At 42.8% G+C, this 17,889-nt stretch overlaps 1 protein-coding gene across 2 annotated transcripts; it reads right to left on the bottom strand.

Annotated features, from left to right (window-relative positions):
• Positions 1–100: 100 nt before the first annotated feature.
• Positions 101–11,481, bottom strand: si:dkey-98f17.5 (uncharacterized). 2 transcript variants are annotated; one of them, XM_027278477.1, is made up of 13 exons: positions 11,315–11,481; positions 8,909–9,020; positions 7,945–8,038; positions 7,197–7,251; positions 4,119–4,259; positions 3,876–4,036; positions 3,700–3,798; positions 2,889–3,034; positions 2,546–2,717; positions 2,295–2,407; positions 1,458–1,545; positions 1,135–1,194; positions 101–840 (listed from the first exon to the last, which is right to left on the bottom strand). In XM_027278477.1, exons 1-12 carry the CDS (start codon positions 11,424–11,426, stop codon positions 1,141–1,143), a joined length of 1,347 nt encoding a protein of 448 aa, XP_027134278.1. In that variant the 5' UTR covers positions 11,427–11,481; the 3' UTR covers positions 101–840; positions 1,135–1,140. The 2 variants fall into 2 exon arrangements, with proteins under 2 accessions (XP_027134278.1, XP_010732017.1); XM_010733715.3 differs by having other exon boundaries at positions 101–1,194.
• Positions 11,482–17,889: the final 6,408 nt, after the last annotated feature.

Genomic DNA, 17,889 nt, shown 5'->3' with positions numbered 1-17,889 from the left:
CTACTCGCTGCTTTCCCTCTGCGTATTACTCCACTTGTTGTTTATGTGTGCATGTTTGACTTTATTAAAACACAGTAAAAAATCAGTCGAGCAGGAGTCAGTAGAAAATGTTTAATAATTTCCAAGGGAGTGACAGAGCATAATTTGCAGTTTTATGACAAGAGAGTCTCCATTTCGTACAATAAAAACTATTTTTTGGAAAAATTACACAGAATAGATAAAGTCACACACAATTTATAAATGTAATATCTCATAAAAACAAAGATTTACCTAACGAGGAGGATAAAATACACACACAATACAAACTGACAGTGTTCACAATAATATTGCAAACAGCCCCTAGAAGTTTTTCTACATTATTTGGATAAAAAGCACCTTAAAGACCAATAAATATGTCTACAAACACTGAAGTAAAGGCAGTACATGGTGATATAGTCGTAAAACTAGATTCTATAGACAACATGAAGAGTTCAGTGCTCATTAACAACTCAGTGACAGACTTCACTGCTCACCTGTTTTATTATACTGCTCTATTAAAATAGTTAAGTCACAGATCTTGACTGCGGTTTCTGTAAATACTATCACATGATTCATACGTGAACATATCACACATCGAAACAAACGTCAAAGAGGAAGACAGACTCTTTGGGAGGCAGAAGAAAGCTTGCAGCTTTTGTTGGTATGAAAATATTTTACTATAATGCCCGAGTGTTATCACAGCATTGGTTATTGTAATATTGCGAACAAAAGTGTTGGACATTCTGATGTCTTATAAAGACAACAAGACGGTGAAGTGAGACTTGAGGACCACGAGTACGCAAGGACATCATAAAAAAGCATCTGCAAGTACCTCATGAAGAAATAAAGAAAAAGTTCATTTGTAAACACTTCTTCCATGTTGTTACTACAAAAATCTATTCACATTATGAAATTTGCTTTCATCAAACGACTACAATCACAGCATCTCCAGTACTGACTAATAATGGCACTTTTTAAATTCCTAATCTTTAAACTAAGATCTTGAGATGATCTTTGATACACCTGACTGACTGAGAAGAGAAAAAACCTGATAGTTTTGGTGGATACCACTTTAAACACGGTGGTAGATCACGCTGACAACTGTCTTCAGCTTACCCGGGCTCAGAGATCATATTCTGCTGCACACTGCTGGAGGTACCACTCATACAACTTCCCCTGTGAAGTAAAATTAACAAATGTTTTAAAGTTGACAAATGAAATTCATTTAAAACAGTTAGATTTTCATGAAATCAATGCTAATGAGTCTCTATACATTTGCAGGAAAAGGTGGCACGTGTTAGCAGGTTAAGGTTATGTTTCATAAATCCAAAACAATAAACTGAAAGATGATAAAAAGCTGTAGGTAATAATTTTATTTCTTCTGTATTACACAGAGTAATTACTGCATCTTTAACTCGTATACAGAAGAGAAATCTAACCTTCTTAGCTTTGACGATATCGTTGATGTAATCGTTATATTCTGCCATCGCCCTCTTCTCCTTCTTCGTCAGAGTCTTGTTCCTCCGGCTGAGAATGAAGAACATCAGAACAACGTTCACTCAGAGATTCGATATTCACTTCCTCTTTGTCTGTGTGCGAGCAACAGGAAACATCACTGTCTGGTACAGAAACAGCGCTGAACGAGGCCGCAAAAGGCCCTGAAACGTACAATAGGTGGTGCTCTACCCTCCCTAAAAGACATCTATGCCAGTCACTGCAAACAGAAGCCAAAGAGAATCACTAAGGATCCCAACCTCTCAGATAACAGCCTTTTCTTCCCAAGTTTCCAAGGAAAGGATGTTAAATGAGGACACTGTCTAAGACTATTTATTCCCGTATTACTATTATTGTTGCTACTGTAATTATTGTTATTTTTATTATTATACTTTTCTTATTATTACATATTACTTATTTATGTGTGATGTGAAACACACAGCCTCCATGACAAAACAGAAGCTCTGCTGTATTTAGACATTTTTCTGAGGGTTAGAGTTATTAATGTTAAAGGTTTAGTTTCTCATATGGACCAATTTATATATACATCTATTATCCATTAATCTGCTGATTATTGTCTAAAAATGTCTATCAAGATTTCTTAAACTCTCAAACGGCGTCTTTAAATGTCCTGATTTGTCAGATCAACAGTCCAAAGTCAGTTTACAGTGATATAAAATACAGAAAAGCAGATGGTTTTTTCATTTGTTTGATCGATTAATCAATTCATCGTTTCAGCTCTACATATGTATATATGCTTGCACTGTATTTGTGACACTTACCCTGCAAAATATTTTGCTAGGAAAAGCAGGAAGTAGCAAAAAGCTCCAAAAACAATCACACATATAACTTGTCCATCTTCTGGTATCCAGTCCCATAAATACATCACTATTCCCTGTGAGACACACGATGAACAGACGCTCAGAGGACACAACACAACAAGTACACGACAAGAGGACTGAGTAAAAGGCAGAATTTAATTTGATTTTATTGCGATGTTACAAATGTCATTGTGCAAACTCTCAGGACTTACTGTGAAGATGTAAACGATCCGAGCCGCCCCTTCGCCCAGCAGGTCATCCAGCTGCTCTTTGGAGATGGTGTTCACAATGAAACTGAGGATGAAGAGGGTAGGAAGGACAATACCCAGAGCCCCACACAAGAACGAGTGAAGGCGGACGCTTTTGTTGTAGGACACATCAGCCCTGCGTGCACACAGAGGAATTCTGGTTTTAATATTACATTTTCTGCAGCGGGTAATATCTGCCGACTCTTATCTCCTCCTTATACACATGATATGGTTTATTTGTTCGAAGATGCCACCTGTCATTTTGCGTCAAAGTAAATTAGCTTTTGCAGAATGAAAAGCCGCTAACCTGTCCTTCTGTAGTCTGCTGCCGATTGTGGCACAAATAAGGTCAGAGTCTTTCTCCAGCTGATTCAAAGTCTTCTGAACAGCCTGGTTGATGGTCTTCTCGATGGTCTGACACACCCCATCGATCTGGTTCACACACCGGCTCGGCTACAACAAAACAAAGCCTCATAAGTGCATCAGTTTTGGAGTATCTGTGCAAACAAGTACAGCTGCGTATTTCAAAGAGGAACAGTCTGGAATTTTCCACAACAAATCCATGAGGGCCTTGTGCACTTAGCAGGAAGTGAGGCTGCACTTGCTTCAGTGGAAATAAAGTGGAGGTCAGGAGGGATGCACAAATCTACCAGGCGGAGTAGAGCTCTGTGGTTGTAGATCACAAGATGGTGCAGCAATAACTCAGGACTGGGGCTGCTATTGTCAAAAGTGGCTGATCAAAGGCCATGGTTTACAACCTCTGCCCCCATCCCCCCAACCCCAAGAGTGGATAACTCTCTCAGTCATCGTATTGCAAAATGAATCATCCTGTTCTAGCCATCAAGAGCCACCAGGAAACCAGGAGTGGAAAATTTGCATTCAAGGATAACAAATGGCTGTTCAACCCCAAGGATAGCAGACTGCTTTAAATCCAGACTACAGATCAGACCTGAATCTGTTGAAGGAAAACACTTCAGAAAAAAGATCAATCTGATGACGAGGGGGTGGGAAGGAGGGACTGTATGAGTTTGAGTCAAGTATCACATGGTTCAGTTTGTCAAATTGAAGGTTAAATATGAAAAATGTTGACTTAAATCTCACGCAGAGAGCAGTCTGACCTTCTGTGGGTTGGGGATATATATTGTGGGCATCTCAAAACCACATTTGTTGAGACCTGGACGGCGACACAGTTCTTGGACTATCTGCATCATCACCCTCTGCGGAAATAAACAAATAGAAGTCAGTAAGGTTTCATTTTTAGGATGACCAAAGGCCAAATATGAAGTGGACTTACCTGTCTGTCTGTTTCATTCCCTGCTTCATCAGCCTTGCTGAGGTAGAACAACACCTTATCTGCACATTTCTCACTCAGCTTCTCCACGATGTTGAGCGTACGTTTGCAGAGCGCCTGACCCATCGGGTCGAAGAACACGAACACCAGGTCGGCCTGTTCTCCTGCACAGGAAATTAAAAATAACGTCCATTAGAGGGAACAGCTTTAGCGTAGCTAGTTAAAGTTTCAGCTGCAAATACATACCCAACCAGGTGATGGCGCTGTTGACATTAAAAGGATAGACCATGTCCCCGTCCACCAAACCCGGTGTGTCCACGAATGTCACCAGACTGAACTTCTTCTGCTTGGAGGTGGAGATCTCAGCAGACAGATAGTCCGTAACACCTGCAATAGACAAACACTGTGTGTATGTGCGCAGGTGCTTCCTATAGGATAAGTTCACAGTAACAAAGACGATGGCGATGGCTCTGCAGGAAGCTGTCATCTCTAATGACTATATTATCATGTGCTACTGGAAGCCGCAGTGCAGTCAATACTTGGAAACCTGAGGGAGGTCAGTGTCATTAAAGATCAAGAACGCTGTCAACGTTTTTGTGCTTGCAGGTTTGCATTTGCGAGACGTCTGCAATCTGCATCTGTGTTAGGAAAATGTTTGAGATGATCCGCATAAACGTGTGTCATGTCAGCTGCACACATGCATGAACACATCTAAACACATTCCGGTTTGAACTCAAACAGCGGCCACACCCTCACAGATAAAAATAAAAAATTCTGACAATATGACAATATTTGTTCGGGTCTCGTTTTTTTTTTCTCTTGGAGTGGTCTGGTTGTCATGGTTACACACAACAGCTCTTCAACTGGCAGCTTTAGCGTGGGGCGTGGGACATAAAGCTAGCCAGTGAAGAACGACTGTGAGGCAACGCGATGTGAGGTTACGATACTCCGACACAGCTACCACACATGAATGAATCACCAACCCCCTCCCCACCCTTCAAACCACCGACTCTGACCACCAGAACAGGATCACTATTTAGATATACAAACCCCACCCTCACTCTACACACACACACACACACACACACACACACACCCACAGGCTTGGGATGACACTGAGGCTGTTTCATAGGAAGAGGCAGGTGTTAACAGCCAGCACAAATCACATCCTTGTGCTGCAGCGTGCAGGAGGGCCACTGCTGCTGTGGCACATTAGCATTCCTTTACGTTTCTCTTAGATCAGCATGGCCACAATATCAATGTATCCGCCTCCTGTCACACATCTCAGAAGTCTATTCCCACCATCTCGCAATTATCGTTGCACCAACGGCGGCAAGAAAACATACATATATGTTGATATTCTCAAGTTGGTGCTCTAAACATGCACATTTGCATGCTAAAAATAAGAGAAACCACTCTAGCTGAAGAAAGTCCTCTGAGTGTCCTGAAAGGTGAAAAGGAAACTAGAGTGATACCAGTCGATGCGTGCTAAGTTCCTCAAGTGACTGTAACTGAGAAGGCTACACTGGAGATCCTGTGCACGAGGAAAAGGGCAAAGGCTGCAAATAATGCTGCATCGACTAAAAGACTAAAAAAGAACTTGTTGGACTAAACGGGTCAAACAAGACGCAGTGCAAAATACATCTAAAGTAAAATGAGCAAACAGCACAGCCTGAAATCTTCTTTGTCTCACAGTCATTTGACCCCATGCAGCATGTAGTGGAAACTCTTCACAACAGGTTGATAAGACATAAAAGACAGAGTTAAACATCCTTTATGTTAAGTCTAAAACAACATTGAGAAGTATCTCCAAGCATATCCCAAACTGTACACTCAGCAGCTACTCCCACGTAAGGATATAGGGTGCTTCTTTTTTTTTTCTGATGAGTCATCCTCAGCTGCTGTGACAGGTAAACAAATTCCTGATTTAATATTTCCAGAGGCGCAGAAGAAGTACAAATAAAAAGCCTGTTATTCCAGCTGCAGATCGTTGGTGTTGCGAGACTCTGCAGGCCTGCAGAGCTGTTGCTGCTGGAGTCTGGGGCTGTGCCGTCTCTAATGGCTGTGACATTTCTCAGCAGCTCCTCCTGACTCCACTGCACTGCTGTCGATGGGGCGTGTGACTCACACGCCATACCGTGAGCGCTCCGGTCCGCACCCAGTGAACCCTCCACTCTCTCTACACGCTCACACATACATTTACTGCCCTCCTCCTCCTCCTCCTCCTTCTCCCCCCACCCTCCACGCTGATGCTCCCACTCCGACAGCAGGCACACCCAGACTTTCTGCACGACCACCTCAACATCCAGAAGCTGACGCACAGCAGAGCTGAGCTCAATTGTCTTTTAACACAATGTGCCGCTAATTACCTCTACATGAGAGTGATCTCAACTCATATATCTCAGAAAGGAATAGCACAGATGTAATGAAAAGTGGAGCAGGAGCATGGTCAGATTTATAAAGAAAACTGTATACGTCAAAGGTATGACTCAGTGTTGAGTCATCAACGAGGCACATGAACTCGACCTCAAACGACAAAAGATAAGCCTGACCCTCTGATAACTAGAAACACATTAATAACACACAGGATCAAACAAAAATTCTATGAATTTATGCCCAAGTTACAGATCAAATAGTAAATTTCAAACTTTTGAACTCAACATACACTTCGATTAACTTGAACAGTTTCCAGTCGGAAACATTCATGTGCCAGTTAAACCTCAAAGGAAGCGATCTCTGTCTGCAGCTCGTGATTACATTCATCTCCTGTTCGCTGTTCTTAATGCTGCTTCTCCCGACTGTTCCAGCAAATTTTAACACTTTCTCCTCTCTGATTTTTTTCATCACGATGCCAGCAGAGGAAAAAAAACAGATCAATAATCAAGAATCCATTGCACACACTACAAAAGGTTTGAATATTTAGGCTTTAAGGTCAAATGAGCATCTGTTGTGCACTAAGACTGCAGTGCTGATCGTATCAATGTACAAATATTTAATGCAGATTTCACTATCAGAGTCAGGAAGATGCAACTGGATTTAAAGGATTATCCTCATAAAACATATAGTAAACTGCTGGATTATGTGAAATGTTTAGAAATGTTTCTGATATGTGACACATCACAATGCAGAATCTGCATGCAGACACCAAATCTACACATAATGACTGATTTAGGAACATAAAAATGGATTTTGGTAAAGGATAAGTGCAACACAGAGGCATGGCATTTCAATATCACTACACTTTCAAGGTAAACGCTTGAAATATTGCACTTTTCAGAAAGTAATTATGAGTTACTGATACCAAAAAAAGAAGAATAAGCTTACCTTTGAACTCAAGGAGTGGTCTAAAGTGAGGGTAGAGATGTAGCGTCGCATTCCCCTGCGAAAGAGTTAAAACAAAAAGACAAAGTGAGAGATAATAACCTGAAGAGACAAACATGAATCTGCAGTTTCCTACAACAGAGTGCTCTCTCTTCTCAGTACTTCGCACTCAAGTCGTACACCAGCTGCTGTGCTGCAGCTCGGTACACTCGCTCTAAGCTTTTCCAGTATAGACGAGATAATCCTTCCACTCTGCAGTCCTGTGCTGCAAATATATTATTCATCTTCATCACCTTCACCACAGCAGGATATGAACAGAGTGGAGAGAGATGAGAGAAGACGGAGAGACAGGTGTCTCCCGAGCCTGTTTATATGCTGCAAAGATGCCTCTGTGTGTGTGTGTGTGTGTGTGTGTGTGTCTGTACAACAAAGGCTCTCATTGGAGCAGCATACAGAATGAGAAATCACAGCTGACTGAGGGAGTGCCCTCCGTACAAGCTGACATCCAACATATCGCTTCATCAACCTTCATGACTGGCTGCAGTTTCACTTCTCATTACTGAAGTTAAACATCCCAAAATAAATCTCTCATCCACAACACAGAGAAGTACTGAAGTAATGACATACTGTTTGTTAACAAACACTGATGAGATCTGGAAACAATTTAGAGGCATTAAGATGAAGCGTGCAACACAAAGCTGGCTGTTAGAGGTAGTTATTGAAACGCTGTCTGTCTTCGTGCTGTTCTTACCGTCAGTGATTCTCTTTTGCGACCGCTTGTGATGAACGTGAACCCCTGCGTTTCAATGGCGACGCCGGCTTTCTGTATGTGCTCTTCTACATACCTAAAAGGAAAGCATCACGCCGGCATCAGAAACTGTTCTCATCTTTTACGTGAACAGGATCTAAAGCTGTGGCTTATTCCTCAGAGGGAAAACTTTCATATTTAGTCAGAAAACACAGCAACAACAAAACAACACTTATTTCAGGTGATCATACACTAACAAAAACATAGTTATAGATATTATATTCCATTTCTGCCATATTCTGTAAATAGAGCCCCCTAAATCTGACATGTTGGACCTTTAATAGTTCGGTTTTAAATAGTGAAGAATGGCTGCAAGTCCTCACATCTGACAGACTGGAACAGGCTGGCGACAAATAAGTATAACAATAAATCCATTATCTAATTGTTAAACAAAAGATTGTTTCATCATTTCAACACTAATTCCAATAAACTAGCCTGACGCCTGTGTAAAAGGCCAGTTTATATGTTACAGGATTGGTTGTCGGTGGAATATGAACCCACTACCACGTCTACAATGAACTACACTATACGGCTACAAAAACTGTCTTGCCTTGTATACTCTCATCTGTTCAAAATCAAAATGTCTCGGTCAGTATAAATATGAAAACATAAGATGTGAGTAGAAGAGACGATGTTAATCATAACAGTGAAAATAAGTTCTTTAAAAAAGGAATAAAACCAGGGAATCATAATCAGATTATTTCATTATTTAAGTAGCTTTTGTGAAAATGCTCAACTAACAGAAAAAAAATAACGAATTAGATGTTTTTGTCTTTTTCTGTCTTCTTTATAAATCCTACAAATGAACATTTCCCGGACTTCATTCACAGCGCTTGAGTAAAAGTGACATTTCATTCACACAGTGTGTGACGTTACTGTACATCCCATTAACAATAAGATGCATTACCAGTTAATGAAGGAGCTCTTCCCTGCAGAGTGGTTACCCATTATCATCACAATGATCTTCTTTCTGGGGGGCAGGAGCTGGACGCCAAGGCTGCTGGCAATCTTCACCAGGCCTGAAAACACACACACACACACACACACACACACACACACACACACACACACACACACACACACACACACAGTACGCAGATATTAAGTGACATCATCACAATTTAATACTTAAAATCAGATGTGAATAAAACACAAATACAGGAACAAAATTGCTGACAGACCTCCCACTACCTGTGTCAAATTTTAGTAAAATCAGTTAAATAGTAGGTCTCTATGGTGCTGCAACTAACCATTATTTTTTTCAGTATTGATTATTCAGTCGATCATTTAATCGATTAATTTGGTTCATAAAATGTCATAAAAATGTTGATTAGTGTTTCTAAAAGCCTTAGGTGACATCCTTATGTCTTGTTTTGTCCGCAACCCAAAGATATTCAGTTTATAGTCATAGAAGACTGAAGAAGTTTGATTAAGTGTGACGATACAAACCCAGGAATAACAACATAATCATGTTGTTATACTCTGCTGTGGCTGTGGGGCTGCAGACAGACCTGTGTGGTGTACCCAAGAGGATGTTTAACTCTTGTTTAACGGATTAATCATTTAAATGATTGTTTAAGCATAAAATTGTGAATAATTACCAGATATTTTCTGGTTCCAGCCACTCATATGAAAGAATTTGCTGTTTTTCTCTATTGGTCAGACAAAACATGTTGGGCTCTGAGAAGAGGGGAAATATTTTTGGACATTTAATATTTCAAACAATCAGTTGTTTAATGTTTAATTAACAAACTATCAATAATGAAACAGTTGCAGCCCCCAGAATAAATGTCAGTTGGACATTTAATTGGATCTAGGGCCAACTAAGTATTATCGAAAAAGCAATATACAAATCACAGAAGCATCAATTATTTTGATAAATGCGTGACAAAACAGCTTTAATGAAGTGCTGTAGTGCTGCAGGGCCTACAAATCTTCTTCTCCAGATGTAAGAAACATGTCACATTATCAGGATTTTAACAGTGATAATTAAAAATGGTGACGCAAAAATGATCATTCTCACTAACTGTGAATTATATCCAAATTGTCATATCAGTCTAATCGGAATATGTATTGTGCAGCTCTGGGGAACCAAGTTAGTTAGTTAGTCCTTTCCGAGGTATAAATAAACGCACGAAATAACAAAAACTGCAAGCACTAGATGTAGTGGTGCTGTTTCTTTTGGTTATTAGACAATAGTTTGAATAGAGCATTTTTTCTTTGCCGTGTTGATTTTGTTTAGATATCATAGACTAGATATTTAGAGAGTTCTGCTTTGTTTATTTTGTTGGTTTGAACAGCAACCTTTGTTCCCTTCCTTTCTCTTTTTGTTATATTGATAATTTATCCAAATTCCAAGAAAATAAACATCTTTGTACAACTGGTTTATGTTAATTCCTTTCCCCACACAAGCTGGGACGTAACAGGTGAGACCAAGACCATTAAGAGCTTTATAAACCAATAAAAGGGTCTTAAAATTGGTGTGATTCGGTTTTAGTGTAACGTGCTGTCTCTTTCTGGTCATCATCAACAGACGTGCAGCTGAGTTTTGAAGTAACTGAGCTGCATTCTTCTGTGAAAGTCAAACATTAGTCGGCCCTGCAGGTAATAAAGGTGTGCAATGTTGAAAGGCATCTTTAGTTATGTTTCTAATATGAGCTTCAAAGCTAAGGTCTAAATCAAAGATAACAGCCAGGTTGTTTTACTTGTTGACAGGTTTTAATGTCAGTGCTTGTAGTTTCATATTTAGTTTCTCTCTCTGTGCCTCAGTAGAATAATTTAACCAATAAACTTCAGTTTGTCCTGGTTAGATTGATGCATAATTACTGAAGTGAAATAGCTTACCTACTATATGGTAATAACAAAGACAAGCCCTCCTTGAAGTGCAAAGTCTGCACACTCATGTGAACTATCCTGCATATTCGCATTATTATTGAACACACCACACTTCTCCTAATATTTACCTGCTAGATACAAACATATAACCAAGAGACAACGTGTGGCTGGTGCAGACTTAACCTCATGTGCTGAACAGGTGATAGGTGTAAAGCCACACTGCAGGAGTGTAACTTGTCAGACAACATTAAAGGTGTGGCTGCAGAGGAGTCACACCAGTGTTCAATGTCATGTGTTTGACACTGTCGGACAGCTGCTGCTGCAGACCGCCACATACTTGCACATATTAAAGCTGCTTTACCTTCAACACAAACTTCAGCCTCACTAAAGTTACATAATGGCACAACTATGCGTGCCTGTTGTCGTTACCTCGTTAACTCTCGCTGAACCACGGTGTATTTATTTATTTATTATTTACCGTTCTCGCTGTCCACATACAAACTGTGGCATTCTTTCAGGATCCTCTCGCTCGGGGTGTTGATAGCAGACTCCAGAGGGTTCGCCACAGACCGGGGCTTCCTGCCCGACATGATGACCACCACCACCACCAGCAGCAGCAGCAGCAGCAGCAGCCTCTCCTGTCCGCTGAAGCACCAGGGGAAGACTTTCAGTGTTGCACTGAGGCTCTGCTGTGCGGATGAAGCGCCACCATGTGGTCAAACACTGACATGACACGAGTCTTCTGGCTGGCTCTTCCGCGACCCCTATCGGTTTCTCTGAGGTACCGCAAGGTCAAATTACACTGGGGAACACTTTGAACTAGAAAATTCTTGTAGAAATTGAGTGGACCCTAAAAGGGTCATACATACATACATTTTACTCACCCGGCATCACAGGAAAACTGAGGAAAATTATCTCGTTATCATGGGAAAACAGGGTGGAATAAAATGTATGTATGTATGACCATTTAGGGCTTCCGTAGGCTGCTGCCGGGGGTCTGTATTAAAAAAGCACACCTCAAATAGTCGTTTTTAACATGTTTATTTTTATTTTGAAGGGACTCTTATTTTGAAAATAGCCCCTCCCCCCTCTCCTCCCTGTGTGTGTGTCACAGGTAATTAGTCACAGGTGTGCACGCTTCACTCCCTCCCCCTTTGACTCCTGAGAGACACAGAAAAGCTTCAAATGAAGTCCCTCGAAGAGGTGGCCAAAAATGCCATAAAGGTGTGCCGCAAACCAAAATCCGAAATGACCGTGAGAATCCTCGTCTCGTGGACCATTTCCTTGCCCATTTTCAGGTGAAAATTGTATAAACTTTGGCCTCGGGAGTGAGAGAAAGCACAGGTGCTCACTGCTCCTTCTGGTAATTTCTCTTCTCAAATTAACATGGCAGTCTCTGAGGCTGTGGATGGGTGTTGCTGGTGCATTTTTGTGTGTTACGCCCAAACTATAAGGCTGACAGCTTTAGCAGATGAATGTGAGTAAGAAGACAAATTTTCCTACGTTTCTATGTATAAATCATGTCTGTAGTATATGACAGAGAGGAGAGAGATGAGAGAAGACGGAGAGACAGGTGTCTCCCGAGCCTGTTTTATGCTGCAAAGATGCCTCTGTGTGTGTGTGTGTGTGTGTGTGTGTCTGTACAACAAAGGCTCTCATTGGAGCCAGCATACAGAATGAGAAATCACAGCTGACTGAGGGAGTGCCCTCCGTACAAGCTGACATCCAACATATCGCTTCATCAACCTTCTGACTGGCTGCAGTTTCACTTCTCATTACTGAAGTTTAACATCCCAAAATAAATCTCTCATCCCACACACAGAGAATACTGAAGTAATGACATACTGTTTGTTAACAAACACCGGATGAGATCTGGAAACAATTTAGAGGTATTAAAATGAAGCGTGCGACACAAAGCTGGCTGTTAGAGGTAGTTATTGAAACGCTGTCTGTTTCGTGCTGTTCTTACCGTCAGTTATTCTCTTTTGCGACCGCTTGTGATGAACGTGAACCCCTGCGTTTCAATGGCGACGCCGGCTTTCTGTATGTGCTCTTCTACATACCTAAAAGGACAGCATCACGCAGGCATCAAAACTGTTCTCATCTTTACATGAACAGGATCTGAAGCTGTGGCTTATTCCTGGAGGGAAAACTTTCATATTTAGTCAGTAAACACATCTCGTTTTACGGAAACAAGAACAAAACAACACATTTCAGGTGATCTACACTAACAAGAACATAGTTATAATATATTATATTCGATTTCTGCCATATTCTGTAAATAGAGCCCCCTAAATCTGTTGGACCTTTAATAGTTCGGTTTTAATAGTAAAGAATGGCTGCAGTCCTCACATCTGACAGACTGGAACAGGCTGGCAACAAATGACATAAACATAAATCCATTATCTAATTGTTAAACAAAAGATTGTTTCATAATTTCAACACTAATTCCAATAAACTAGCCTGACGCCGTGTGTAAAGGCCAGTTTATATGTTACAGGATGGTTGTCGGTTGAATAACCCACTACCACGTCTACAATGAACTACACTATACGGCTACAAAAACGTCTTGCCTTGTATACTCTCATCTGTTCAAATCGAAATGTCTCGGTCAGTATAAATATGAAAACATAAGATGTGAGTAGAAGAAGACCATGTTAATCATATAATAGTGAAAATAAGTTCTTAAAAAAGGAATAACCCGGAATCATAATCAGATTTTTCATTATTTAAGTAGCTTTTGTGAAAATGCTCAACCACAGAAAAAAATAACGAATTAGATGTTTTTGTCTTTTCTGTCTTCTTTATAATCCTACAAATGAACATTTCCTGGCTTCATTCACAGCGCTTGAGTAAAGTGACATTTCATTCACACAGTGTGTGACGTTTGTACCTCCCATTAACATATAGTGCATTACCAGTTAATGAGGAGCTCTTCCCTGCAGAGTGGTTACCCATTATCACACAAGTCTTCTTTCTGGGGGGCAGAGCTGGACGCCAAGGCTGCTGGCAATCTCACCAGGCCTGAAAAAACACACACACACACACACACACACACACAGTACGCAGATATTAGTGACATCACACAATTTAATACTTAAAATCAGATGTGAATAAAACACAAATACAGGACAAAATTGCTGCAGACCTCCCACTACCTGTGGTAGTAGGTCTTTATGGTGCTGCAACTACCATTATTTTTTCAGTTTGATTATTCAGTCGACCATTTAATCGATTAATTTGGTTCATTAAATGTCATAAAAATGTTGATTAGTGTTTCTAAACGCTGAGGTGACATCCTTATGCCTTGTTTTGTCCGCAACCCAAAATATTCAGTTTATAGTCATAGAAGACTGAAGAAGTTTGATTAAGTGTGACGATACAAACCGCAATAACAACATACTGTTGTTATACTCTGCTGTGGCCGTGGGGCTGCATACAGGCCTGTGTGGTGTACCCAGAGGATGTTTACTCTTCTGATGGTGGATTAATCATTTAAATGTTGTTTAAGCTAAAATTGTGAATAATTACCAGATATTTTCTGGTTCCAGCCACTCATACGAAAGAATTTGCTGTTTTTCTCTATTGGTCAGACAAAACATGTTGGGCTCTGAGAAGAGGGGAATATTTTTGGACATTTATATTTCAAACAATCAGTTGTTTAATGTTTATTAACAAACTATCAATAATGAAACAGTTGCAGCCCCCAGAATAAATGTCAGTTGGACATTTAATTGGATCTAGGCCAACTAAGTATTCTCGAAAAAGCAATATACCAAATCACAGAAGCATCAATTATTTTTTAAATGCGTGACAAAACAGCTTTAATGAAGTGCTGTAGTGCTGCAGGGCTACAAATCTTCTTCTCCAGATGTAAGAAACATGTCACATTATCAGGATTTTAACAGTTTATTCAGTGATAATTAAAAATGGAGAAGCAAAAATGATAATTCTCACTAACTGTGAATTATATCCAAACTGTCTAGTTGTAGTGGTGCTGTTTCTTTTGGTTATTAGATAATAGTTTGAATAGAGCATTTTTTCTTTGCGTGTTGATTTTGTTTAGATATCATAGACTCTGATATTTGAGAGTTCTACTTTGTTTATTTTGTTGGTTTGAACAGCAACCTTTGTTCCCTTCCTTCTCTTTTTGTTATATTGATAATTTATCCAATTCCAAGAAAATTAACATCTTTGTACAACTGGTTTATGTTATTCCTTTCCCTACACGAGTGGGACGTAACAGGTGAGACTAAGCCATTAAGAGCTTTAAACCAATAAAAGGGTCTTAAAATTGGTGTATATCGGTGTTAGTGTAACGTGCTGTCTCTTTCTGGTCATCGTCAACAGACCTGCAGCTGAGTTTTGAAGTAACTGAGCTGCATTTTTCTGAGAAAGTCAAAACATTAGTCGGGCCTGCAGTAATAAAGGTGTGCAATGTTGAAAGGCATCTTTAGTTATGTTTCTAATATGAGCATTAAAGCTAAGGTCTAAATCAAGGATAACCGCCAGGTTGTTTTACTTGTTGACAGGTTTTAATGTCAGTGCTTGTAGTTTCTATTTAGTTTCTCTCTCTGTGCCTCACGTGAAATAATTTAACTAATAACTTCAGTTTGTCCTGGTTGATTGATGCACAATTACTGAGGTGAATAGCTCACCTTTATGGTTAACAAGACACAGCCCTCCTTGAGTGCAAAGTCTGCACACTCATGTGAACTATCCTGCATATTCGCATTATTATTGAACACACCACACTTCTCCTAATATTTACCTGCTAGTACAAACATATAACCAGAGACAACGTGTGGCTGGTGCAGCTTAACCTCATGTGCTAACAGGTGTAAGTGTAAAGCCACACTGCAGAGTGTAACTTGTCAGACAACATTAAAGGTGTGGCTGCCGAGGAGGCCACCAGTGGCAATCATGGGTGACACTGTCGGACAGCTGGCTTGCAGAACCGCCACAACTTGCACATATAAAGCTGCTTACCTTCAACACAAACTTCAGCCTCACTAAGTTACATAATGGCACAACTATGCGTGCTGTTGTGCGTTACCTCGTTAACCTCGCTGAACCACGGTGTATATTTATTTATTATTTACCGTTCTCGCTGTCCACATACAAACTGTGGCATTCTTTCAGGATCTCTCGCTCGGGGTGTTGATAGCAGACTCCAGAGGGTTCGCCACAGACCGGGGCTTCCTGCCCGACATGATGACCACCACCACCCACCAGCAGCAGCAGCAGCAGCAGCCTCTCCTGTCCGCTGAAGCACCAGGGGAAGACTTTCAGTGTTGCACTGAGGCTCTGCTGTGCGGATGAAGCGCCACCATGTGGTCAAACACTGACACGACACGAGTCTTCTGGCTGGCTTCCGCGACCCTATCGGTTTTCTCTTGATGTGGGGTGGGGGGGGTTGGTTGTGTGGGGGTGGGTTGTGGGGGGTGGGGGGGTCGTTTGTGGTGTGGGGGGGGGTGGGTGGGTGTGGGGGTGGGGTTGGGTGGGGTGGTGTTTTGGGTTGTGTGGGGTTTGGGGGTGGTGGGCGAGGGGTGGTTTTTGGGTGGGGGTGGGGGGGTTGGGGGGGGGGTTGGGGGGGGGTTTGGGGGGTGGGGGTGGTGGGGGGGTGGGTGGGGGTGGGGTGTGGGGGGTGTTTGGGGGGGGGTGGGGGGTGGTGGGTGGGGGTGGTGTTGGGGTGTGGGGGGGCGGGTTGTTGGTGGGGGTGTGGGGGGGGGGGGTGTGGGCTTGGGGGGGGTGGGGGGGGTGGGGGGGGGGTGTGGGGGGGGGGTGTGTTTGGTGGTTGGTTGTTGTGGGGGGGGGGGTGGGGGGGGGGGGGGTTGGGTCTTTTACAACACCCCCCCCCCCCCCCCCCCACCCCCCCCCCCCCCCCCCCCCCCCCACCCCACCCCCCCCCCCCCCCCCCCCCCCCCCCCCCCCCCCCCCACCCCCCCCCCCCCCCCCCCCCCCCCCCCCCCCCCCCCCCCCCCCCCCCCCCCACCCCCCCCCCCCCCCACCCACCCCCCCCCCCCCCCCCCCCCCCCCCCCCCCCCCCCCCGGGTTTTTGGGGGGTTGGTGGGGGGGGGTGGGGGGTGCCCCCACCCCCCACAACACAAAACAAACCCCCACCAGTGTGGGTGTCGGTTTTGGGTCGTGGTTGGGGGGGTTGGGGGGTTGTGGTTGTGTTGGGGGGGTGGTGTTGGGTGGTTGTGGGGGGGTGGGGGGGGGGTGGTGGTGGGTGGGGGGGGGGGGTGGTGGGGGTGGGGCGGTTTGGGGGGCTTTTTTTTTTTTTTTTTTTTTTTTTTTTTTTTTTTTTTGTTTTTTTTTTTTTTTTTTTTTTTTTTTTTTTTTTTTTTTGTTTTTTTTTTTTTTTTTTTTTTTTTTTTTTTCCCCCCCCCCCCCCCCCCCCCACCCCCTCCCCCCCCCCCACCCCCCCCCCCCCCCCCCCCCCCCACCCCCCCCCCCCCCCCCCCCCCCCCCCCCCCCCCCCCCCAAAACAGCCCCAACCCAACCCACCCACCCCCCAAACAAACACACCCCCCCACCCTACCCCCCCCCCAACACCCAACCCACCCCACCCACACCACCACCACACCAAAATCACAACCCACCACCCCCAAAACCCCCCACCCCCACAACAACCAATACCCCACACCCCATCCACCCAAACAACCCCCACCCCTACCACCATCAACCCCCCCAACCAACACACCCCAACCAACACCAAAACAAACACACAACAATTACACTGGGAACACTTTGAACTAGAAAATCTTGTAGAAATTGAGTGGACCCTAAAAGGGTCATACATACATCACATTTTATACCCGGCATCACAAGAAAACTGAGGGAAAAATCCTCGGTTAAATGGGAAAACAGGGGATAACATGTATGTATGTATGGACACATTTAGGGCTTCCGTAGGCTGCTGCCCGGGGGTCTGTAGTAAAAACAAGCACCTCAAATAGTCGTTTTACATGTTTTATTTGTATTTTGAAGGGACGCTTATTTAAATGCCCTCCCCCCCTCTCCCCTGTGTGTTGTGTCACAGGTAATTCG

Source organism: Larimichthys crocea, chromosome III, assembly GCF_000972845.2.
Source record: "Larimichthys crocea isolate SSNF chromosome III, L_crocea_2.0, whole genome shotgun sequence".
Classification (NCBI taxonomy): Eukaryota; Metazoa; Chordata; class Actinopteri; family Sciaenidae; genus Larimichthys; species Larimichthys crocea.
This window is presented reverse-complemented; position numbering and strand designations above follow the sequence as displayed.

Coding starts and splice junctions, on each gene's coding strand:
- si:dkey-98f17.5 (XM_010733715.3), bottom strand. CDS start 11,426: ATGTCGGGCAGGAAGCCCCGGTCTGTGGCGAACCCTCTGGAGTCTGCT. Junction 8,039..8,908: donor AAGAGCTCCTTCATTAACTG/GTAATGCATCTT, acceptor CTTTCCTTTTAG/GTATGTAGAAGAGCACATAC. Junction 7,252..7,944: donor GCAAAAGAGAATCACTGACG/GTAAGAACAGCA, acceptor ACTCTTTCGCAG/GGGAATGCGACGCTACATCT.